Genomic DNA, 21,424 nt, shown 5'->3' with positions numbered 1-21,424 from the left:
TTTTATTTTTCTCCAGATTACAATATTTTATATACAATACATGACTGGACATTCTCTACCACACCTCCAAACAGGAACTCCATTCTCTGCTTTTTCCCCTTCTTTTCAGCTGGCTTTTCTACTTCCTTTTAGGAATTGTCATCTCCCATTTGAATATAAGCTCTTTGAAGGCAGGGATTGTCTTTCTTTCTGCTTCCATTTGTATTCATAGTATTTAGCACAGTGCCAGGCACACAGTTAAATTAATGTTTGTTGACTTGACCTGAGTCAGAATTTCATTAATTTAGGTACCTGCAATATGCTCTAGTGCCTCCTAATATTAACTTACATTTTAAAAGTCAATGTAAGGGGCAGCTGGGTAGCCCAGTGGATTGAGAGTCAGGCCTAGAGACGGGAGGTCCTAGGTTCAAATCCAGCCTCAGCCACTTCCCAGCTGTGTGACCCTGGGCAAGTCACTTGACTCCCATTGCCCACCCTTACCACTCTTCCACCTATGAGCCAATACACAGAAGTTAAGGGTTTTAAAAAAAAGTCAATGTATCCAAATAATAAAAAACCATTTAAACTTACCCCACACAAACAATTCACATGAAATATTATTATATTAATGTTGAAGATGATTCAGAAAACAACATGGAAGTTGGTCAATAAGTAAGAATGCATTAAACATTCATTCTACCAACACTGCTAGGGATATGAAGAAAGAAAGGGAAAAAAAAAAAACACCTTTGCTCTCAGAAGCTTACATTATAACAGAATAGTGGGAAAAGCAACACTAGCTTTATAAGCAAAAGACTTTGGATTAAATCCAGTCTCTGATGATTCCTTCCTATGTGATCTTAACCAAGTTACTTAACCTAGAAATTGGGCTAGATGGCTGCTGAGGTCCCTTTCAGTACTAGATTTCTGAGCCTGTATCTTTAATTCTCCAGATAAAGCACAAAGATTTCATAGGCATTAAGATTTCTTTAAAACCCAGTTTTTGATGGAAAAACAATTCCTAATATTATGATTTTTCCAAACCTTCAGCACTTAACTGCAGGTACAGGGAAAAGAAAAAAATACAAGCCAATGCAAAGAACCATTTTCCACATGGCATTTTAAAAAACATAGAATATTCCCTGGCTCATTATTAATATATGATTCTGCCTTCTTTCTTGCAACAATGGGGCCTAGAAAAAGAAAATCAGGAAGAATACAGGAGGACAACATATAAGCTAGGCTTTGATAGGTGAACTTCTTGACCAGAACCAAGCCATGCAATTGTGAATATACTGTCCCTCCTCTCAATCCTATCTCTTCCTCATGTCTTGTTTGTCTCCATTAGAATATAAGCTCTTTGAGGACAAAGATTGTCTTTTTTGCTTATCTTTGTATCTCCAATGCTTGCAGATTCCCTGGCACATAGCAAGTGCGGAATAAATTATTTATAATTCATTCTTGCTGTTGTTTAGTCATTTTTTCAGTTGTATCTGACTCTTTGTGAGTCCACTTAACCTATCCATTAATCCCAACCTTGGTTTTCTTAGAAGACTCAACCAAGGAGCTTAACTAGCTTAACTACTCTAATTGCATGATAGTAAGAGGATGTTTCTACATATCCATTTATGAAGGAAATCACTAAGCTCAATGATAATCTTTCTCCAAATAACTCCCAGAACTATATATCCAACTAGAGCACAAGTAATATAATACCAACTACTTTTTGGACCTCTCTAACTGCATGGCCCATAAAAATTTCTAAGTCAACATGTGTTAAAATCATTTATCTACAAGAATGTTGCAAATAAGAACAGCCAGGAATGTTAATATAGGAATGTTAAGAAGTGGTGGGAACTCCATGTAACTGTTTGGGCCTGTGGAATGGATAACTGCTAGAGACAGATGTAAAAAAACCTCTATTTAATAAATATTGGAAAAGGTTTGAGGAAAGGTAAGGAAAGGTAACAAAGGTTGAGGATTAGGATCTCTAAATCTAACAGGGGGCTAAGCTTTTACACAGTTCTCTCTAGTTCGTGAGAACTTGCTTCTTGCTCAGGCTTCCCTGAGACTTCTTATCACTCCTTAATCTATACTAATTCCCAGATCTATTCTAAATACACTCTACTAAATTATAATCCTCTTATTTATAATAAAGTTTACTGTCTCTGTTAATTTCTCTCCGCTTTGAATCGGTCTCTCTGCCAACTGCCAGCCATTCTGGGCCTTGCTAGGCTTTTCAGCCTCAGTAGGCTTCTGGGCCTACACAGGCCTCAAAAATGGCTGCCGCTGTCTCCAGCAACACAGAGAGAAAACACAGTCTCTTTCTGTCTCCTTAGATCTCTTTAAGCTGAAAATCAGTTCGGTTATTCACTCTCTCTGCCCACTGCCAGCCCTTCGGGGCCTCCCTAGGCTTTTTAGCCCAAGCAGGCCTCAGAATGGTTTGGCCCTCTCAGCTGCCACACAGAGCAAAAACTGCCTCTCTCTTTCTCTTTTCTGTTGATTTTCCCCACAGACTTATTCCAGAAACTCTAACCTGTCCTCCTCCTTCACCTGCCCCTGGGTTTTTCCAGTGTTCTAGGAAACAGAAACACCAGCCTTCTCCTAAGGGGGGGTGGGGGGGGTGGGGGGAGACTCCCGGGGACCCCCTGCTGTGCAGGTCAGCAGTTGGGAAACCAACTGACTCCAACTACGGAGAATTCCACCAGGTAACCTTCCCAAGATTCTGTCTGGCCTTAAAGAAACCTCACCCACTATTCTTTGCCCAGTCCTTAGCTGCTAACATCCCAATGACTTCAAATGGTCCTCATTAGCTCTATGGCTTAATTAATGCTAATACACGTTCATTATCTTCCCCTCCCTACCAAAACCAATTTCTCTTCCTAAGCTGCCTGTTTCTATTGAGTGAACTACCAACCTTCCAGTCAGCCCAGGTTCGTAATTTCAGTCATTTTGCTCTACTCTTCCCTTTCTCTTTTCAAATATCTAGTCAGGTAGCAAATCTTATTCATGGTCCCATGCTGGTTACAGATTCTCCACTCATACATCCTGCACCCTAATTTAGGTTTTCATCATTCTTCCTTGCCCTACTGAAAGAGCCTCCTAACTGATCTAACCATCTCAAGGACTTCTTTATACTTTCTAATTCCTCCAAAAAAGCTGTTAAAATGAGTTCTCCAGTAGAGCTCTTAACAATTCCTGTCCCAGATAAAGAAGTTTTACTGGACTTGCTCCTAGGATAAAATACAAATTACTCTATTTGGCAATTAAAGCCCTTCACAGTGACCACCATCTATCTTTCTAACCAGATTGAACTCTCATTACTCCTCATCATATGCTCTGTTCTCCAGTTCTTTTCTCTGTGACATTGTGCAGGTTGTCATCCCCTGCTCCAGCAATGCCTTCTTTTCTCACCTTCCTTCTCTTCCAATCACAATCTCCTTTAAACATACAGTAAGTACAACTTCCCATAGATGACTTTGCTTGATTTATCTAAGAGTTGGTGTCTTTACCCTCCCACGTTAAAATTACCTTGTACTTACTTTGTATATATTTTGTATCTATATATCTATGGGTGTATTGTTTCTGCTGGAGAACTTTATAAACTACTGTAAACTTTCAGAAAGGACAGTTTCAATGTTTGTCTTTGTTTCTCCAGATCCAACACTAATGCCTTTCATGCATATAGGTGCTTTTAAAATTCTTCAATGAATCAAGTTAATTCTGCTAAAAGTTCTCCCCAAAACAAAATATGCTAGTTTTCAAAATTTTCTTAATTCTCTCAGGATTTTCTATAGTTCTCTTTCTGAGGTTTCACTGTCACCTAGCTCTGGAGGTAGCCTTTCTTCTTATTTCTAATCTCTCTTTTGAAGTCCAGTTTATTGAATAGTTTTCCAGGTTTGCATCCTAAGACATTATAGCAAGACTTAACCTACCTTGCTCTTGTTCTCCAATCTCCTCCTTCTTCAACACTCAAAACATGATCCTGTTGTACTGCCATCACGAGGACCATTCTGTCCTCTTTGGCAGGTGGGTAAGAGGCTGGCAAAAGATCTGTCTGCTGAAGCAGGCAGGTCACTTTGTGCTAAGTAAAAGGATGAATTATCCTTTCTCAAGTGAAGGACATGGAAAGAAGTAGCTTCTTTGGATGTACTATCCTTTGCCCTTGGGGTTAATTCTTCACACTGCCACTATCTCCTTTGAAAAAACTACACAAAACATTTGTCATTTTTTCTGTAACAACACTTTCACATTCTTTGAACAATAAAATTCCCATTAGGAAATAAATAATTTTGCTTAATTTTTAAAAGTTCTTTCTTCAGTTTGGAAAGGTGTCTCTAACTAAACACTGGCAATCTTCTGAAGTCCATTCAATTAAGTAGAATACTATGTATAATTAATAATGCTCACTGGCTAGTCTCACAGTCTTCCTAAGAACTTTAAGCTGTGAGAACTCTGACTCTGAGTCACAGTGCAATGCGGTGTTGTGAAAGGAGCAATGGGCTTTAAGTTAGAAGAGATCTAGGTTCAATTCTTGCTATTTGGCAGTAGTTATCAGCACCCCTAATATCCCATCATTCCCAGGGAAACAAAAGCACATTTGAAACTTTAGATAAAGATTCTGACTCAATTAGATTGCTCATGGACTTGGGGCTTAGGGGAGTGAGCCCCTCAATTTTCCAGTCAGCTCTGTTTATAGAAAGCTGAAATAAAACTTCACATAAAAAGAATCCCTCTATCTTTCAAATCATTGCATTATGTGCGTGTACATAATGGCATAGAGTATACCAGTACTCCAATCATATCCCATAGTTTCAATTGGCACCTCTATGACTCTCATGTCTACTTCTCCAGCCTTAACCACTCTCCTGACTTTCAAATGCCTACTAGACATCTTAATATGTCTAAAAATGGAAGTCATTATCTTTTCCCCTAAATCCTTCCCTCTTCCTAATTATCTTATTGTCATCAAAGACAATTCCTCACTCTCATCCTCTATAGCCAAACAGTGATCAAGTCCTTTCCTTTCTGCCTTCATAGCATTTTATACATTCCCTTCATTCCTCTGATAAAACTACCCTAGGATAGGTTCTTATGCCCTTATGCCTGGATTATTGCAATAGCCTGCTGGCTGGCCTCTTTGCCTCAAGTTTCTTCCCAATCCAATCCATCCCCAACTAAGCTGTCAAATTGATCTTCTTAAAATGCAGATCTGACCATGTATATCACTAGCCTATGTAATAAACTCCAATGGCCCCCTCTGACCACCAGGATCAAACAGAAAACAATTCTATATTTGGTTTTTCAAGGCCTTCATACTTAGTCTCCTTCTACCTTTCTATTCTTCTTACATTTAACTATCCTCCAAATAGTCCAAGATCCAATAACAATGACTTCTTAGCTGTTCCTCTCATACAACACTATCTCCTAATTCTCCTAATTGATTGTCCTTTGTATGTAGGATTCTCTGCCTCTTCATCTTCACCTCCTAGCTTGCCTGGCTTCCTTCAAGATTTAATTAAAATTCCACCTAATGCAAAAAACTTTTCTCTGTCCTCCTTCATCTTCATGCCTTTCCTCTGAGACTAGTCCTAATTTATCCCATATATACCTTGTTTGTGTATTATTATTTGTAGCTTGTCTCCCTTGTTCTGATACGAGATCTCTGAGAGAAGGAACTAATTTTTTGTCTTCTGTGACTGACTGATAAATGATCACAGTATTTTAAAAGATTAGAGCTAAAAGAGGCCTTAGAAATCATTTCCAAGCCCCACATTTTAGAGTTGTGAAGTTTAAAACCAACCAACTAATAACCAGTAGAGGTAGGCCTAGAAGGCCAAGTCTCTAAATCCTGAACCAAAATTCTTCCTTTCCATGAGCTTCATCTTTAAACACGTTCACAAATAAAAATGTCAGAAATCGAAATCTTACAAAAGGGAGGTTTCCAGGGCTAGGATAAAATGTGCTAAGAAATCTAGGCTTAACTAGATCTCAGGAAGTCTGAGGTTTAAATGATTCTGAGGATGGTGTGGATACTTGCTTCTTCCTCCATCTCTCCCTGCAACATTTCCCTGAGAAGTATAATCAGCCCCAGCTGGTAACATACATGGGCAAAAGGGGGAAGGAATCCATGTGCTGTGGCTCCTGTACCTCAATCAGAGAGAGCACAGGCGGTGGGGAATGCAATTGTTTATTTGGAATGGCTGTGCCCCTCCTCTACATGGGTTCAAGCGGTCAGATGTGTCTAAGCCCATTAGCAAAATCTGATGGGGACGTCACTTTGTTTGGGGAGAGGGCTCCTCCAGTTTAAAAGCAGCTGTGCTGCAATGTCCCCAGATGCCCAGTGGGCACCGGCTGTCAATCTCTTTTACCAAAGGTTGGTGGGGGTGAAGTGAGGTCAGGAAGAGTTGGGAACCTTGGCATGTTGTGAAATGCACTTTCTCCATCACTCTGAAGCCCAAGAAAGATGGAACTTGTTGTGTACACAGAAGCACACACAGCCTACCCCACCTTGGGGAGTTTTGGGCAGGGAGGGGGGAGGGCACCATCATTCTATCCCTGTCAAGGGGAAGGGGGGGATTAAATGCTGCTTTGCCCCAGATTGATATGTTTTGACAAAAGGATTCCAAGTCAGTGATGATGATGATTAAAAGGCTAACAATCCTCCCTAAATTTTACATCGCAATACTACCTCACAATTAAGAGCATATTTAGGGCCCAAATCTTTTCTTGTCCAACAGCCCAGCAAGGGATGCCAGTGCAAATATTCTTGTCCCACTTTGTAACTGAAGAATCAGAACCAGAAAGGTTAAGCAACTCACCTCTGGCCAAACCACATACCATGGTAATGCAAGACTTCAACCTAAGGCTTCTGATTACAGATCAGTGCTCTCTTTGTGACACCCCACTGATCCTCAAGAGAACAAACTAAAGAATTAACTTGTAACAAAGTTTTGTGGACCAAGTTTTAGGGAAAGAATCAGAAAGACCCCTTACTCAGTCATTAACACTAGGCCACCAACTCCACTTGTTCTCTTGTTGCCTCAGCTGTTTTACCTGTTATCTTTATTTTTACTTAAACCATAGACAGCTTATAATATGGCAGAGAACCCATTCCAGAGTGCTTGGATCTCTCCAAAAATAACCACTAAAAAGCATAAGTGTTATCAACAAGCCAAACGACAGAACATTTCCCACCTACGCATCTCTAAACCCACTGGAACAATCCAACTACCTGAAAAATTCAAGATCAAAATCCAGGGCATGCCTTATAAGGAGTCTGGGGGCAGAACACACAGTCCATCAGGAAGGCTCTCTCTGCTTCCCATGACCATAAAGAAGCTCTAGGCTCACCCAAGTCACATACTCAGAAAAGATGTCCTTGTAATAAATTTCACTTTAAAAGTATTTATATAGTAGCCCAGGCTCACATCTGGGAAACTGGGAACCAATACTCTTATTTTATTTCATTTTACTTTTGCTTCTTATCACATGCCTTTGAAATAAGCCTTGCTTTTCCCCTCCTTGTTATGCCTCAAAGCTCAAAATGCAATAATCACCAGACCTGGTACTCAATACTAAAATTTGAAAACTTTGAGTACATTTAAGGGAAAAGTTCCATAGTATTCTATGCTAGAAGGGATTTTAGACTGTCCAGTTCAACACCTATCAAAAACTCAGGATAATTCAGTGACTTGCTCAGTCGTAGAACTAGTTAATGGCAAAGGCCTTTTGATTCCTAGTCCACTATTTTTTCCATCACATTATCTTGCCTCTTTTACAAATCAAACTGTGAAATGAACTCACAAACCCAACCTATATCAGGGGCACATGAAGATGCTGGAGCCTTACCTCATTTCCTGTTCTTAGTATGTTAATACACTTCCCTTATTAACTAAGTTGAGGTAACTTCAACAATTGGGGTGCTGACTATTTAAACCTAATTCCATCCAAATTCTATTATAAAAGACAGTCTATAATAAAGCAGAAAACAAAACCAAAGATTCTTTTTTGTAAAATTAATCATGGAAGTATAAGATTTAAATTAAATGTCCAATTCTTCTAATAGTATTTTTACAAAGTTTATTATCTGACAAAACAGATCCATGTGAATAAGGTTTTTCTACCTCAGTGGTTCCCAAACTTTTTTGGCCTCCCACCCCCTTTCCAGAAAAAAAATATTACTTAGCCCCCTGGAAATTAAATTTTTTAAATTTTAATAGCAATTAATAGGTAAGATAAATGTGCCTGTGGCCATCACCGCCCACCCTGGATCCCTGCAGCACCCACCAGGGGGCAGTAGCACCCACTTTGGGAATCACTGTTCTACCTGCTCAAAAATCCCCTCTCTACCAAAGCCTTAGCAAGAAGGAAAGAGAGTAAGAGACAGAACTACACCCAATTTATATCCTGTCTATGTCAGCACAAAATGATAGAAAGTGAGTAGGGTGCTGGGAATCAAGAGTTTTGCTGGGGATTGTAGTTTTAGGGTAACAGATTCTAATTACACAATCCCCCTTGTGATCCTTTGGGAGACTAGTCTCCCCAATGGATCATGTAAACATAACCAACTTATATATTACAATAATTTGGGGATAAAAGGAAAAGAGAACAAAACCAATGATAAGCTTAAAATATATATTTACTCTAATATTAATGCATACCCCAAAACTTTTAGACTATGGAAACCTGCCATTGATTGATAGATGTTATGGGACTGTGATTAATGATTATGTCTGGCTCCAGGAGAAGGGAACAAAAAAGCCATTATACAGTGCAAAGAAGCACAAGGTCAAGGAGACCAACCAGTCCTCATGGGATTGATGAGAATTTACATAGAAGCACAAGGTCAAGAAGGCCGACCAATAACAGTGGGACTGATGAGATTCTGTGCCAAGACAAAGGACTTGTTTGAGGTTCAAGGTTGTGGTTATTTGACATACATCAGATGCAGGTCTTTCCCCATGCCACATTTGGACAAGTACCAAAGTTTGGCTATCATCCTGGTTCCCCAATCCCTGAGAGTAAAGGTAAAATCAGACCAGGGAATGATACTTCCCTTTGACACAAAAATCTAGTCATTTTTTCTCTCTTATAGTATGGCAACTTCCTGTAGTCCTGGTTGCCAAAGGGTAAGTGCAATAATACTGCATTTTGACCTACAGACGTGAGGGACAGAAATTACTGTAATTGTGCCCTAATACAAGGGTCTGTTATAAATTTGTCCTTGTTTAGTCAGAAGTTTTTATATACATAGATTTTTTGGTATTTTGATTCTGATTTTGAATTTTTTTATTTTTCCCAAAGTTAAATTTTTTTCTTCTACTTTTTTTCTTTTTATGTTTTGGTTTTTCTCTTGATAATTGACTCATACACCCCATAACTCAACCATGTATTCTGAGTTGATCCAGGTGTTGGTCAACATCTTCCTCAGTGAGGATTACATATGTTTTCATAAAATCTACAATTTATAATTCTATTTGAGAAAATTTTCAGGAAGAAAAGCTTGCTAACTTCGTGAATTCAGAAAATGAACTGTTTAGAGAAAGAAGCCTGCAGAAACCTACACTGCATCAGGAGATTCAGAATGAACTTTGGGTTGCAGTTGGTTGAACTGTGGGGGGTTGAACACATTTATTTTGAATGTACACTCTTATGCCAAAAGGGACTGCCCTCTAATTGGCTTTTTGTCAATGCGCCTAGCAAACATTGGTTTTGCTCTCTCTCTTCTATTTCCCTCTTATCTCTAACTATTGTAGTTTTCTCTTAGAAGGTGCAATGTTGTATGTACCTGTAGTTAGAAGATTTTTAGGGAGACAAGATGATTATGTCAAATGATCCACTGGGGAGACTAGTCTCCCAAAGGATTACAGCAGGGGTGGGGTGGGGGTGGGGGGACGTTGTGAAAGTGGGATTAACTCTCCCCTGCCTATTTTTAGATTTAATCACCAGAAGTATATACCCCATTTTATCAATAAGTGGGGAGGTCTGTTACCCACGTGTGCTAAAAGTGGGTGACAAATCTGTGATATTGGAAATCTGGGAGTTCTTGAACTAATTTTGAGGTCCCCGATCTAAATTTCCTGTGGACATTTAGGGCTCCTTGAACTACATTTCCCATGATTCATCTTGCATAATCAGGTGGGCAGGAAGTGTAATAACGTAAACAGGAGTATAAAGACTGAGGACTGGATTGGTACTTCCTCTTTTTTTAAGATTGTGGAGCAGGAAGATGGGAGGAGCAGGTAAATGTGGGTCCCTTTAAAATAACTCAACAGGCACGTGGCTTCATTTTTCTAAATGGCTTTTAATAAACCCTTTGAAACCATGATGTTTTTAAATTTATCATTCTATATTAATTTTATTTCTTAAAAATCAGAAACGACTGACTGCTCTCTCGGCAGTCCTATGCAAATTCTAAGACTGTGACTAGTCCACATAAAGTGGAGGAAAGCATAGGAAATTACGCAAAAAAGCATCTTTAAAAGCAGTTGTAACTTCTTGTGAGGAGGACTTTTTCGGAGTTGGGAGTTCAAGTTCAAGGCTGGTGAAGAATCTGCTTCATGGACCTGAGACTCTGAAATTTGGTGAGACTGTTCTTGAATGTCTCCCTTTAAACTACTATGTGGGTGAGATAAAAGGCTGACTTCTTTCTTGACTTTCTGGAGAGACAAATCTCTGGAGAGGCCCCTGTTTTGGAGAAGGCCTCATGGCTGGAACACTTGCTTAGTTTACCTCTGGGCCTCCCTTTGCTGGGGCCTCTGAAGCCCTGCCTGGTTTGAACCAGGCTGGAGTAATTATCTACTCTACTCTCTCTCATTACCCTTATTTTCATTCTCTCTCATTTTTGTAAATAAAGTATCATAAAATGTCATTCTGACTTGAGTAATGATTTCAGCAACCACATTTCTCATAAATTTAGTCCAACCTTTAATTTTTTAACCCTTACAGAAGTAAGGATTAGGCCACCAATGATACCTAGAAAATACTTGCTACTCCCATTCCCAGGGGGTAAAAAAGTAAAGAAGAATGGATAGGAAGAACTAGAAAACCTCCAGAGTCCCTTCCAACCTAAGAATCTGTGAGTCTATAAGCAATGGTTCACAATAGATTGGAACCACCCTATTTTGCCAATGGGTACTGTCTCCTCTTAAAGAAAAGCACTCCTGCACATGACCGCCCTTTGGCTTTTGTGGCTAGATGGGGTTATGGAGACTGTATAAGGAAATACAATCGGACAAAAATGGTGAATAATTTTATCATAATGTTACAACCTACTAAATCCTAACAAATCTCAGTAGCAGAGCATTAATAACATCATCTTCTTTTAGGTTATCCTTCACTCATTAAATAGAAGCAAGGTATTATTGTTATATTTGGTGAATGACTACTATTTAGCACCTACCCCACAGGACTGCTGTGAGGACCAAATGAGATAATATTCATAAAGTGCTTAACACAGTGCCTAGCACATAATAGGCATTTAATAAATGCTTACTCCCTTTTCCCCTCCTTTGCCCTACATGCAAAATCCTGTGCTGAGACCAAGAAGATGTTACTTAGTAATATCATGGAAATAATCACCTGACAGGGAAGACGATCCACATGCACAAATACTTTTAATGCAAATTATGAAAGTGCACAGAAGGGGCGCGAGCTATCATGGGAGTGTAAGGAAGGAAAAAACTACTTCTAATAGTGCCTCACACAGCATATCACACATGTTGTTGTTGTTGTTGTTGTTGTTGTTGTTGTTGTTGTTGTTGTTGTTNATCACACATGTTGTTGTTGTTGTTGTTGTTGTTGTTGTTGTTGTTGTTGTTGTTGTTCAGTTGTTTCATGAGTCCATCTAGAGTTTTTCTTGGCAAAGATACTGGAGTCGTTTGCCATTTCCTCCTCCTGCTCATTTTACAGATGAGAATCTGAGGTAAGCGGGTTACATGACTTGCCAAAGACTAGATAGCTAATAAGTATCTGAGACCAGATTTGAATTTTAAAAAGAGTCTTCCTGCTCCAGGCTTGGCATTCTCTCCATTGCACCCCCTAGCTGCCCATACTGCAAATAGCATGGGCTTACTCTAAGTCAGTTGAACTGAATCAGCTCCATCATCCCTGTGGCTTCCCAAACAGAAGGCAAATCCCAAAGCCACATAAGGGATATAGGCTACTGAACAAGTGAGATTTTTCTAACAGTACTGCTAAACAAAATATTTTTGTAAATGTTCAGGGTTTATTAATAAATAAAAACTAGGGGCTGATTTTATGGGGGGAAAATAATAAAACAGATAAGTCATTGGTTAATGTGATTTTTAAAAGAAGAAAACTAAATTACCAGTATCAAAATGAAATGGATGAATTCACCACCAATGAAGAAGAAATTAAGGAGATTATTAGGAGCTACTTTGGACAATTATATGCAAATAAATCTCATGATCTAAGGGAAATAGACAAATATTTACAAAAACATAAATTGCCCAGATTAATAAAAGAGGCAATAGAACTTAAATAACTTTATAATAAAAAAGAAATTAAATAAGCCATCAAGAACTCATGAAAAAAAATCCCCAATACCAGATGAATTTACAAGTGAATTCTATCAAACATTTAAATAACAATTCCAATACCACCTAAACTATTTGGAAAAATAGGCAATGATGAAGTCCTTCCAAATGGTGTTGATACCTAAGCCAGGAAAAGCAAAAACAGAGAAAGAAAACTATAGACCAATGTCCCTAATGAATAATGATACCAAAAAAAAAAAAAATTTTAAATACAAGCAAGGAGATAACAACAAAATATCACACAGATCATATATTATGATCAAGTGGGATTTATACTAGGAATGCAGGATTGGTTCACCATTAGGAAAACTATCACTACAATCGACCATATCAATAAACAAAACCAACAGAAATCATGATTATTTCAATAGATGGGGGAAAAAACTTTTGGAAAAAATACAATACCATTCCTATTAAGAATACTAGAAAGCATAGAAATAAATGGAGCTTTTCTTAAAATGATAAGTAGTACCTATCTAAAACCACCAGTATGCATTATCTATAATAAGGATAAGCTAGGAGACTTCCCAATAAGATCAGAGTTTGTGAAGCAGAGTTGCCCATTATCACTATTATTCAATATTGTACTAGAACTGCTAGCTATAGCAATAAGAAGGAAAATAAAGGAATTAGAATAGGTAATGAAGAAACAAAATAATCGCTCTTTGAAAATGAGATGATACTATACTTTGAGAATATAAAATAAACCCACAAAATCATATGTATTTCTACATAATATTAACAAAGTCCAACAACAAAAGATAGAGAAATTCTATTTAAAATAAATATAGACAATGTAAAATACTTGGAAGTTTACCTGCCAACACAAATCCAGTAACTATATGAATACAACTAAAAAACATTTTTCATACAAATAAAGTTAGATCTAAACAACTGGAAAAATATTATTTATGGGCAGGCCAAGTCTGTATAACAAAAGTGATAATTCTGACTAAATTAATTTATTCAGTGCCATGACAATCAAACTACCAAAAATTATTTTATAGAGCTAGAAAACTATGTCCAAAAGGCTCTAAAACTGCATATCCTTTGACCCAGCAATACCACTACTAGGCTTATGTCCCAAAAAATTTTTTTAAAAATAAGGAAAAGAACTTATATGAACAAAAATTTTAATAGCAGCTCTTTTTTGTGGTGGCAAAGGATTAGAAAATGAGATAAAACCCTCTACTAGGGAATGGCTTAACAAGTGGTGGTATATGAGTGTGATATTACACTATGAGAAATGACAAGCACTATGATTTCAGAAAAACCTGAAAAGACTTACATGAACTGATACAGAGTAAAATGAGTACAAAGTAACAGCAATAATGTACAATGGTCAACTATAAATTACTTAGCTATTCTCAACAACACAGTGATCTGAGCCAATTCTGAAGGATTTATGATGAAAAATGCTGTCCACCCCAGAGAAAAACTAATGAAGTCTGAATGACGATTGAAGCATACATTTTTTTTTTTACTTTATTTTTCTTGAGATTTTTTTTTGGCCTGTGCTTTCTTTCACAACATGAATAATATGCAAATATGTTTTGCATGACTGAATATAAAATCTATATCAAATTGTGTGCCTTCTCAAAGAGAGAGGAGGGAAGGGAGAAAGGGGGAGATTTTGGAACTCAAAATTTTTTTAAATGAATGCTAAACATTTTTAACATGTAATTAAAAAAATAAATTAATGTTTAGGATTTGTCCTGATATTTTTGTCACTTTTATGAAAGGAATCTACATTTCATTTGTGTTTGGGATGGTTTGCATGTAAGACAGAAGAAAAGAGAAGATGGGTGTCTACCAATTTAATAATTACATATGGAATAGATAAGGAACCTATTGACAGGCAGAAAGTGAGAAGAAAGAACTTACCCAAAGTATTCTGAAAGGATTAAATTAAAGTGGACAGTAGCTTCCCTATGTACACAGCAATTTTGCCAGGTGTGCTGTTTCCTTCAATGCTTTCAATGTCCTTTTAATGCTGGGTTAGGAGCAGTACAAAATGAGACCTGTGGGAGTCTGTGACTAAATGGACAAAATGAGGCAGATGGGAATCTGCTCTTTCCCTTTTGATTAAGATATTTCTTGGGGAAGAAAGGGGGAAAGGAGAAAAGACTAACCTTCAGGGCAGGGATCTCCACGCTGTCACCAAGGCTCACTGAGCCTGAAAGTATTGTCCCTGTCATCACTGTTCCTTGACCTTTAATGGAGAAACAGTGGTCCACAGCCATAAGGAAAGGTCCTGAAGGGTCTCTAGTCGGGATGGAAGCCTGTGACTTCAGGAGCTAGAAAACAGATAAGGACATTACTACCCTGTAATGAAATATTCCCCAAAACATGGAAGCAAGAAGAGGACAATTAAATTGAAAAACTGCCTCATAAGTAATTCCAGGTAAGGAGAAGTCTAAGGATGAAAAATAGTTGCCCCAAGGGAATGAGAAAGGATTAGAAGACACTATCCACAGAATCAATAGTCTTTATATTTCGTAATGGATAAAGCAAAGTGATGTTTCTAGGTTTAGAGCTAATAACCAGGCGATTCCTAGACATTTCTATATACTCCTACCCACATAATAAGGACCCAATCTTTAGTGTAAACTCAAAAGTTTCCCTAGTTTAAAACCTGGGCTTGTAATTTTTTTCCTTTTCTTCCTAAACTCATTCCATTTATTTTGGGGAAATTGCAAACTCCAGAGCTTATTGTTCTTTATGCTGCGTATGGCACTTGAGACACTGTCAATACTAATTACCGACAAATAAAGAATAGCATACTTATTATTCCTTTTATTTTATGACTTTCCAATTTCAGAAGGGAATAAGTTGTCAAAAAGGAATTTTGAAAAAAAAAAGTTCCAAAGTTTTAGTCTTATGATAACAATTCTTTTGGAAAAAGACTTCAGAATTCAAAACAGGCTTTGGCCCAAGATTTATGTAGAAATTTCTTGGAGGAATATACTAATATCTTTCATAGCAGCATTTTTGTGGATCCTTCCTTCACAAAAACAACAACTGTCTCGTGCTTCCAGACGAGTGCTCTCTGGGACTAATAAAAAGTAACAAAAGCCTTACACATAAAATGTTTGTTTTGCTAAGTCAGCAAGATCAGCAAACTCTAAATCATTAGGCACTGTGGCAGTATGTAGGGCCAGAGCAGGGGGTCACTTGTTTCAAGAGAACCAGGTAGAAGCCCTAGGACAAGGCTCCTGTGAACAGAGACTAAACTTCAAGCAAGTTTCAGCTGCCTTTTATAGGACTGCAATGGGTATGTTCCCATTAGTCAGGTCCCCAAAAGAGCTTTCTCCAGCTGGCATCACTGAGCAAATGTCCCCAAAGCCTCAGAGTATTAGCCAACGAGTTTAAGAATGCCATAGCCTTCAGACCAAACTCCATTGTGCTTCTTGAAACTTGGCTGAAGAGACAGTCAGCATAATTATTATGATGATCGTCATTTTGTTATTAATGTGCAGAATGTTTTACAACTTATAAAGCCTTTTCACATTCATTCTCTCATCTAATACTCATGTAACCCTGAGAACACACATATCATTCTCATTTTACAAATAAGAAAACTGAGGCTCAGAGAGGCTAATCAACTTGTCCAAAGTCATAAAACTAGTTCTCAAAGTCTCAATGTCAAGAATGCAAGATCCCTAGTGTCTGAAAGACATAATTGTTTAAGCTGCTTCTTATTTTCTCTTCCCCCTTTCCTAATTCTTTGTTACTCCATTTTCTTATTTCTCCCTCTGATTTTCTCCCCGTCTTTTTCTAATTCCTAAGCATTTTGCTAAACCCCACAAGAAGTATTTGCCTCACAAAGGGGGAAAAAAAAATGGGCTCCTAAGAAGTCAGAAATATCATGAGTGAAGTAAGCAAGGAAGGAGGGAAGACCAGAGTGTGGGTCAAGGAGTGTGAAAGAATAAAGAACCTCTATCCTACAGGAGCCCCAGAATTCTGGCTTCTCAGCAAACAAAGATGAGTTGAAGAAAGAGGATGAAAGAAAAAACCAGGGTGACTGGTGGCTAACTCTTTCCTAAAGGTATTAACCACCACTGGTCCAAATGTCAGTAGCATCTCAAAGGAAATTTAAAGTCAGGAACAAGAGATATTAGAAAAATGGAGTACATTAATATCCTGCTGTGCCCTCCCAATAAGATGAAAATGGAATAAGGAACATTCTGAAATATATGCCACTACCACCCCCCTTAGCTAAAAAAGGACACTGTCTGAGTAGTTTAAACAATTCATAAACACTGGCTGTAAAATCCCCTTGGACTCTTGCAACTGAAAACTGAAACCTGCCACCACTGCCGATGGCCTGGTTTGTTATTGTAGGAGGGTTCATGAGCCCAGGATGGGATGCCCTGCTCTATTATCCCAGGCTTTCTTGATTATTATTTCTGGGCAGTTCTCAGCAGTTGTTGGATGCGGGATCAGGAGCTCAGAGCCAGCCATAATGACCTAATCCTGACAGGGAGCTCAGTATCACCAGGCTACTCATGCAGCTCTGTTATTGTAGGCTGCTCTTGAATGTTATACTGGAAGTAGTTTTTGTTGTCAAGATTTAGGGATCGGGGAGGGATGGTATGTCTGAGTTATTCTCAGAGGTTTACAAATAGGAAAAGAAAAAATGTTTTGTTTTGAAACCTAACACATCCCCTAAAGTACCTGCAGTTAGAATGAGGTTTAGAATGAAGTGTTAATTATATGGGCTCATGGAGGTTAGTGCTATGGCAGGAAACCGTAAAAGAATAAATAATGAATTGTGATATATTTTTTGCTGAATATACCTCAATTAATTCTGAAATGCCCTGTGGAGTTTCAGTTTCTGGGGCCTCCGGTCCACCAGGCTTGGCTGCAACAGGGATAATGGGCGAGCCCCGGAACCTGGAAGAGAAAAACACAAGTAGAGAATAAAGCGAAGTCCATCCGTAAGAGTCCTAAATAGCAAGTTCTCTTGAAGCTGACTTCCAAACCACAATGTTTTGTTCAACTGCTAATGAATGGATGGATCAATTCTCAGGTCTGAATTTGGGTTAAGTCTATGAAGGATTCCTCTCTTTTCTGTTCTTGTACTCTCCTGTCAAGATGATCCAGGAAGCTAACTAGAGTTCCCTCATCTTACAGAAGATTTTGTAATACTTTTAGATCTAGAACCTCTTTCTTTAAGCACTTACTTCAACTTCACCATTATTAACATCACCTTAATGAACTCCTAAAATGTCCATTTCCAGGGGGTATTGGGGTCTATAGCTATACAACACAGTGAAGATTGGTCCTTATTCTCTAAACACTTATAATTTATGATAGAAACAAGACATATGACCTAAAGATTAAAATTCTGTCAAAATTCAGAAAAAGAAATGGCAATATTCTTTATATTATATGAACACGTGTGTCAAAGAAATGTACATTTTTGAAGTAGAAAACGAAGAAAGTTTCTTTTCTCCTCATCCCCCGCCCCGTGACTTTATTACGTATTTTTCCTAATGCCTGAAGAAATTATTTTTAACATTTGTTTTCTGGCATTTTGCAATTCAAATTCTTTCCCTCCCTTCCTCCTCCCCTCTCCCTCCCTGAGGCAATATAATATAGGTATACATTTGCTATCATGCAATACATATTTCTATATTCATCGTGTTGTGAAAAAAGACACATATCACTTATATAAGAAAATACGCAGGAAGAAAATAAAGTGAAAAATGTTATGCTTTGATCTACATTCAAACTCCATCAATTCCTTTTATGGCAATGGATAGCATTTTCCATAGTAAGTCATTCAGAGCTGATCATCGTACAATATTGATGTTAATGTTTACAATGTTTTCCTGGTTCTGTTCATTTCCCAATAAGGAGAGCATCTTGTCAATGATATATTCTAATCAAGTGAGGTAAGATAAGCTCCTCCCCTTTAATCTAGGAACTTAGGCCCCTACAATTTAGTACCCACATTAACATGGGCCTTGGAGACCAATAAAACTAGTTATGAAATCAGAGTACTAGCCCTTAAGACATTTTAATTCCAATACTAATCTAACTTTAAACTAAATTCTAACTAAAACAAATTTGATTTAAAAATTAATCATGATAATAATAAGGATAAGGACTAGACCATTGATCCTATTAGAATAATGAACTCTTAGAAGATATTACTTGTACAAAGGAAGCTGCAGAGCCCTGCCTAGAGCCCTGATGCTGCTTGACCAAAGGTCACAGAGACAAGGACCTGCAGGGTTCTGCTGGTAATTATTTAACAAACAGCTCCCCAAAAAGGCACAGAACACTCTCAGAAATCATCTACGTGATTAACATCTTCCTCATGTCTTCCTTAAGTCTAGCAATCCACACAAAAAAATCAAATCCATATTTCTAAGGTGTAAAAGCTCCCACTGAAAATTTAACAGTCAACAGAAGATGATTCCAGCACACCTGAAGGCAAAACCTGAAAGCCACAGTTGAGGCGGGCAGGGGGGGTTTACTACTAATCATCCTTGCTGCTAGCTGCATAATGACTTGGATTTTAAATTAATGTTACCTATGTTTTCCTGCATTTTTATTTATTTTGTTGAATATTTCCCAACTGCACTTTAGCCTGATTCTGGCCAGGAGTAGACCGCTCCTGTGACTTCACTAGCAAAGGAAAGTCCGGGGTGAACCCTACCCTGGACCAATGTAGAGCTGCAGTTTCCGATGGCTCTGCAATGCTAGGTGACTCCTCCAGACTTACACATCCATTTATTTTCGAGGTGAGCAATGAACCAAAGTTTTCCTTCTCCGGAGGTGGAGCACATTCTCTGTCCACAATGCCTCACCGCTGCTCTAATGGAAACGGCCTTCTTGCCTCTGAAGTACTCCGACACAGTTCGACTCACTGGTTATTCACATAAACTCATGAGTAAACCGAGTATATTTAATTTTCCCCATGTTTCATGAGAGGAAAGTGAGGTGCAGAATGACTTGACTTTTGCTTTGGCATGCATAGGCCTGAGGCCCCTGAATTCCTGTCTCTAGGTTGCTCTACACAGTACCATTATTGCTATTAACAAAAGGTCATGGAATAATTGTTAGGCAGAGTTAAATAGATGTATTAAGATATTAGTAGATCAAAAATCCTAAAAGAAAATGTTATTATGGTTTGGGTCTACGTTAAGGAGACCACAGCAAATTCATGCCCCAACTGTCTAAGAGAAACCCCAAGCAAACTGGGTTTAATCTCGTACATGAAGCTCCAAGGAGGTCAGGGCTCCTTGGTTTCCCCAGAGGGAGAAGATGATGTTTACGATTTGACCTGCGGGAATTCCAGAAGCTATTGCCTGGTCATAGGGTTTTGTTCCAAAGGAGTCTTGGGGAATCTGTGTGTTGGAGAAGGACTTTATCCTGGATAAAGATCTGTTCTTCAGCTTTCTGGATGCCATAATAATACCAAATGAGGTCAGGGAAGACATATGGCTGACTGGTCATACTATAGCTCTTCCCCATCATGTCTGAGGTAACAGGCTACCAGGTCAAATCTCTTAGTCAGGACAAAAGCAATTTTTATTTGGGGTGAGAATGCCACTGGGTTATTACACAACTTGAGAGGCATTGATCTAAAGTCAAGTAGATGAGGCAAATACACATCGACAGTATAATTTTTTATACTGTCTGCTCAAAGTTTTTCATTGCATTATATCCAATTGTAAAAAAAGCTGTCAACAATCTAGGTGCTCCATGAAAATAAATCATGATTATATTAATGGAATGAAAAGCCATAAGGTAATCAAGATAGACAATTACAAGGAATACAGTGGAATCTTGAAAGACTACTATGAAATAAAATTTTTAAAAAAGAGAAGCAGAGTATATACACTATGACCACAATAAAAGAAAAATAATGAAAATGTGAATCCTAACAAGAATTCAGAAACATTATCTGAAAAAATGTTATATTTGATATGCTAAAATTAATTAAATTCTAAATAGTTATTAAGCAAATTTTGTTGAAAATAATGGTGCTCAAAGTTAAGATTTTAACAAAACAATTAGTCTTTTAAAAGAAATTAGTATAAGAGAAAGAACACTAAATTTGGAGCTAAAAGACATGGTTTTTAATCTTAGCTTTCCTATTGTAATCTCACGTAAAATACTTAATCTCTCTGTAATCTTTCCTAATCTAAAAATATGGGTATTAATATCTGCCTGGCCTACCTCACAAGACTGCTGTACGGTTGAAATGAAATGTTTAATAAAAATAAAAATTGTAAACAACAACAAAAAGGCATCTATCGATGATGATGATGATGATGATGATGATGATGATGATGATGATGATGATGATATACCTGCTGAATGAAATTTAAGATGAATACCATCTTTGAGAATCTCAAGTAAGGTACTAAATGTCATTTAGTGGCAAATTTTATTTCCTTTAGGTATTTCACCAAAAAATGGAGGAAAAGGTAAAAGTAGTACCATTACTAAGTATTATCATTTCAATTGTCCTAGAGTAGCTGCTGTATGTCCCTAGGTTGATTGAAAAGGTATGATGAAGATTAAAAGACAGAGACCTAATTAGAGAGGCATGTTGGTGTTTAATATGGATGACTATCATTTGGAACATCAGCTGAAATATGAGAACATTTGTCACTCTAGGAGTCAAACAACACGGCTGAATCCTAACAATTCTCAACTCTACAAGGGAAAAAGGAAACTTCCCACAGGGAAGGAAGACAAACAGCTTCACATACACCCAAAAAAAATTATATCTGACATTCTAGTCCTCATTCTTTTCCTGGACTGTAGCCACATCCCTTGTATTCTCCCCACAACAGCAAAGTTGAAGGGTATTGGCCTGAGCAAAGCATTTTTTTTTTTAATCATGGCAAGCAGGAATGGCT

General features: G+C 37.9%; 1 protein-coding gene across 1 annotated transcript in view; it reads right to left on the bottom strand.

The window, feature by feature from the left end:
- EEFSEC (eukaryotic elongation factor, selenocysteine-tRNA specific) overlaps window positions 1–21,424 on the bottom strand; it is a 364,013-nt gene that overhangs the window by 225,539 nt on the left and 117,050 nt on the right. The window contains exons 3-4 of the mRNA XM_044669113.1: window positions 17,339–17,435; window positions 14,672–14,836 (exon numbers count right to left, since the gene is read on the bottom strand). Coding sequence (XP_044525048.1) covers window positions 14,672–14,836; window positions 17,339–17,435 — 262 coding nt within the window. The remainder of the gene's footprint in view (window positions 1–14,671; window positions 14,837–17,338; window positions 17,436–21,424) is intronic.

Source organism: Gracilinanus agilis, chromosome 1 (genome assembly GCF_016433145.1).
Source record: "Gracilinanus agilis isolate LMUSP501 chromosome 1, AgileGrace, whole genome shotgun sequence".
Lineage (NCBI taxonomy): Eukaryota > Metazoa > Chordata > Mammalia > Didelphimorphia > Didelphidae > Gracilinanus > Gracilinanus agilis.
This window is presented reverse-complemented; position numbering and strand designations above follow the sequence as displayed.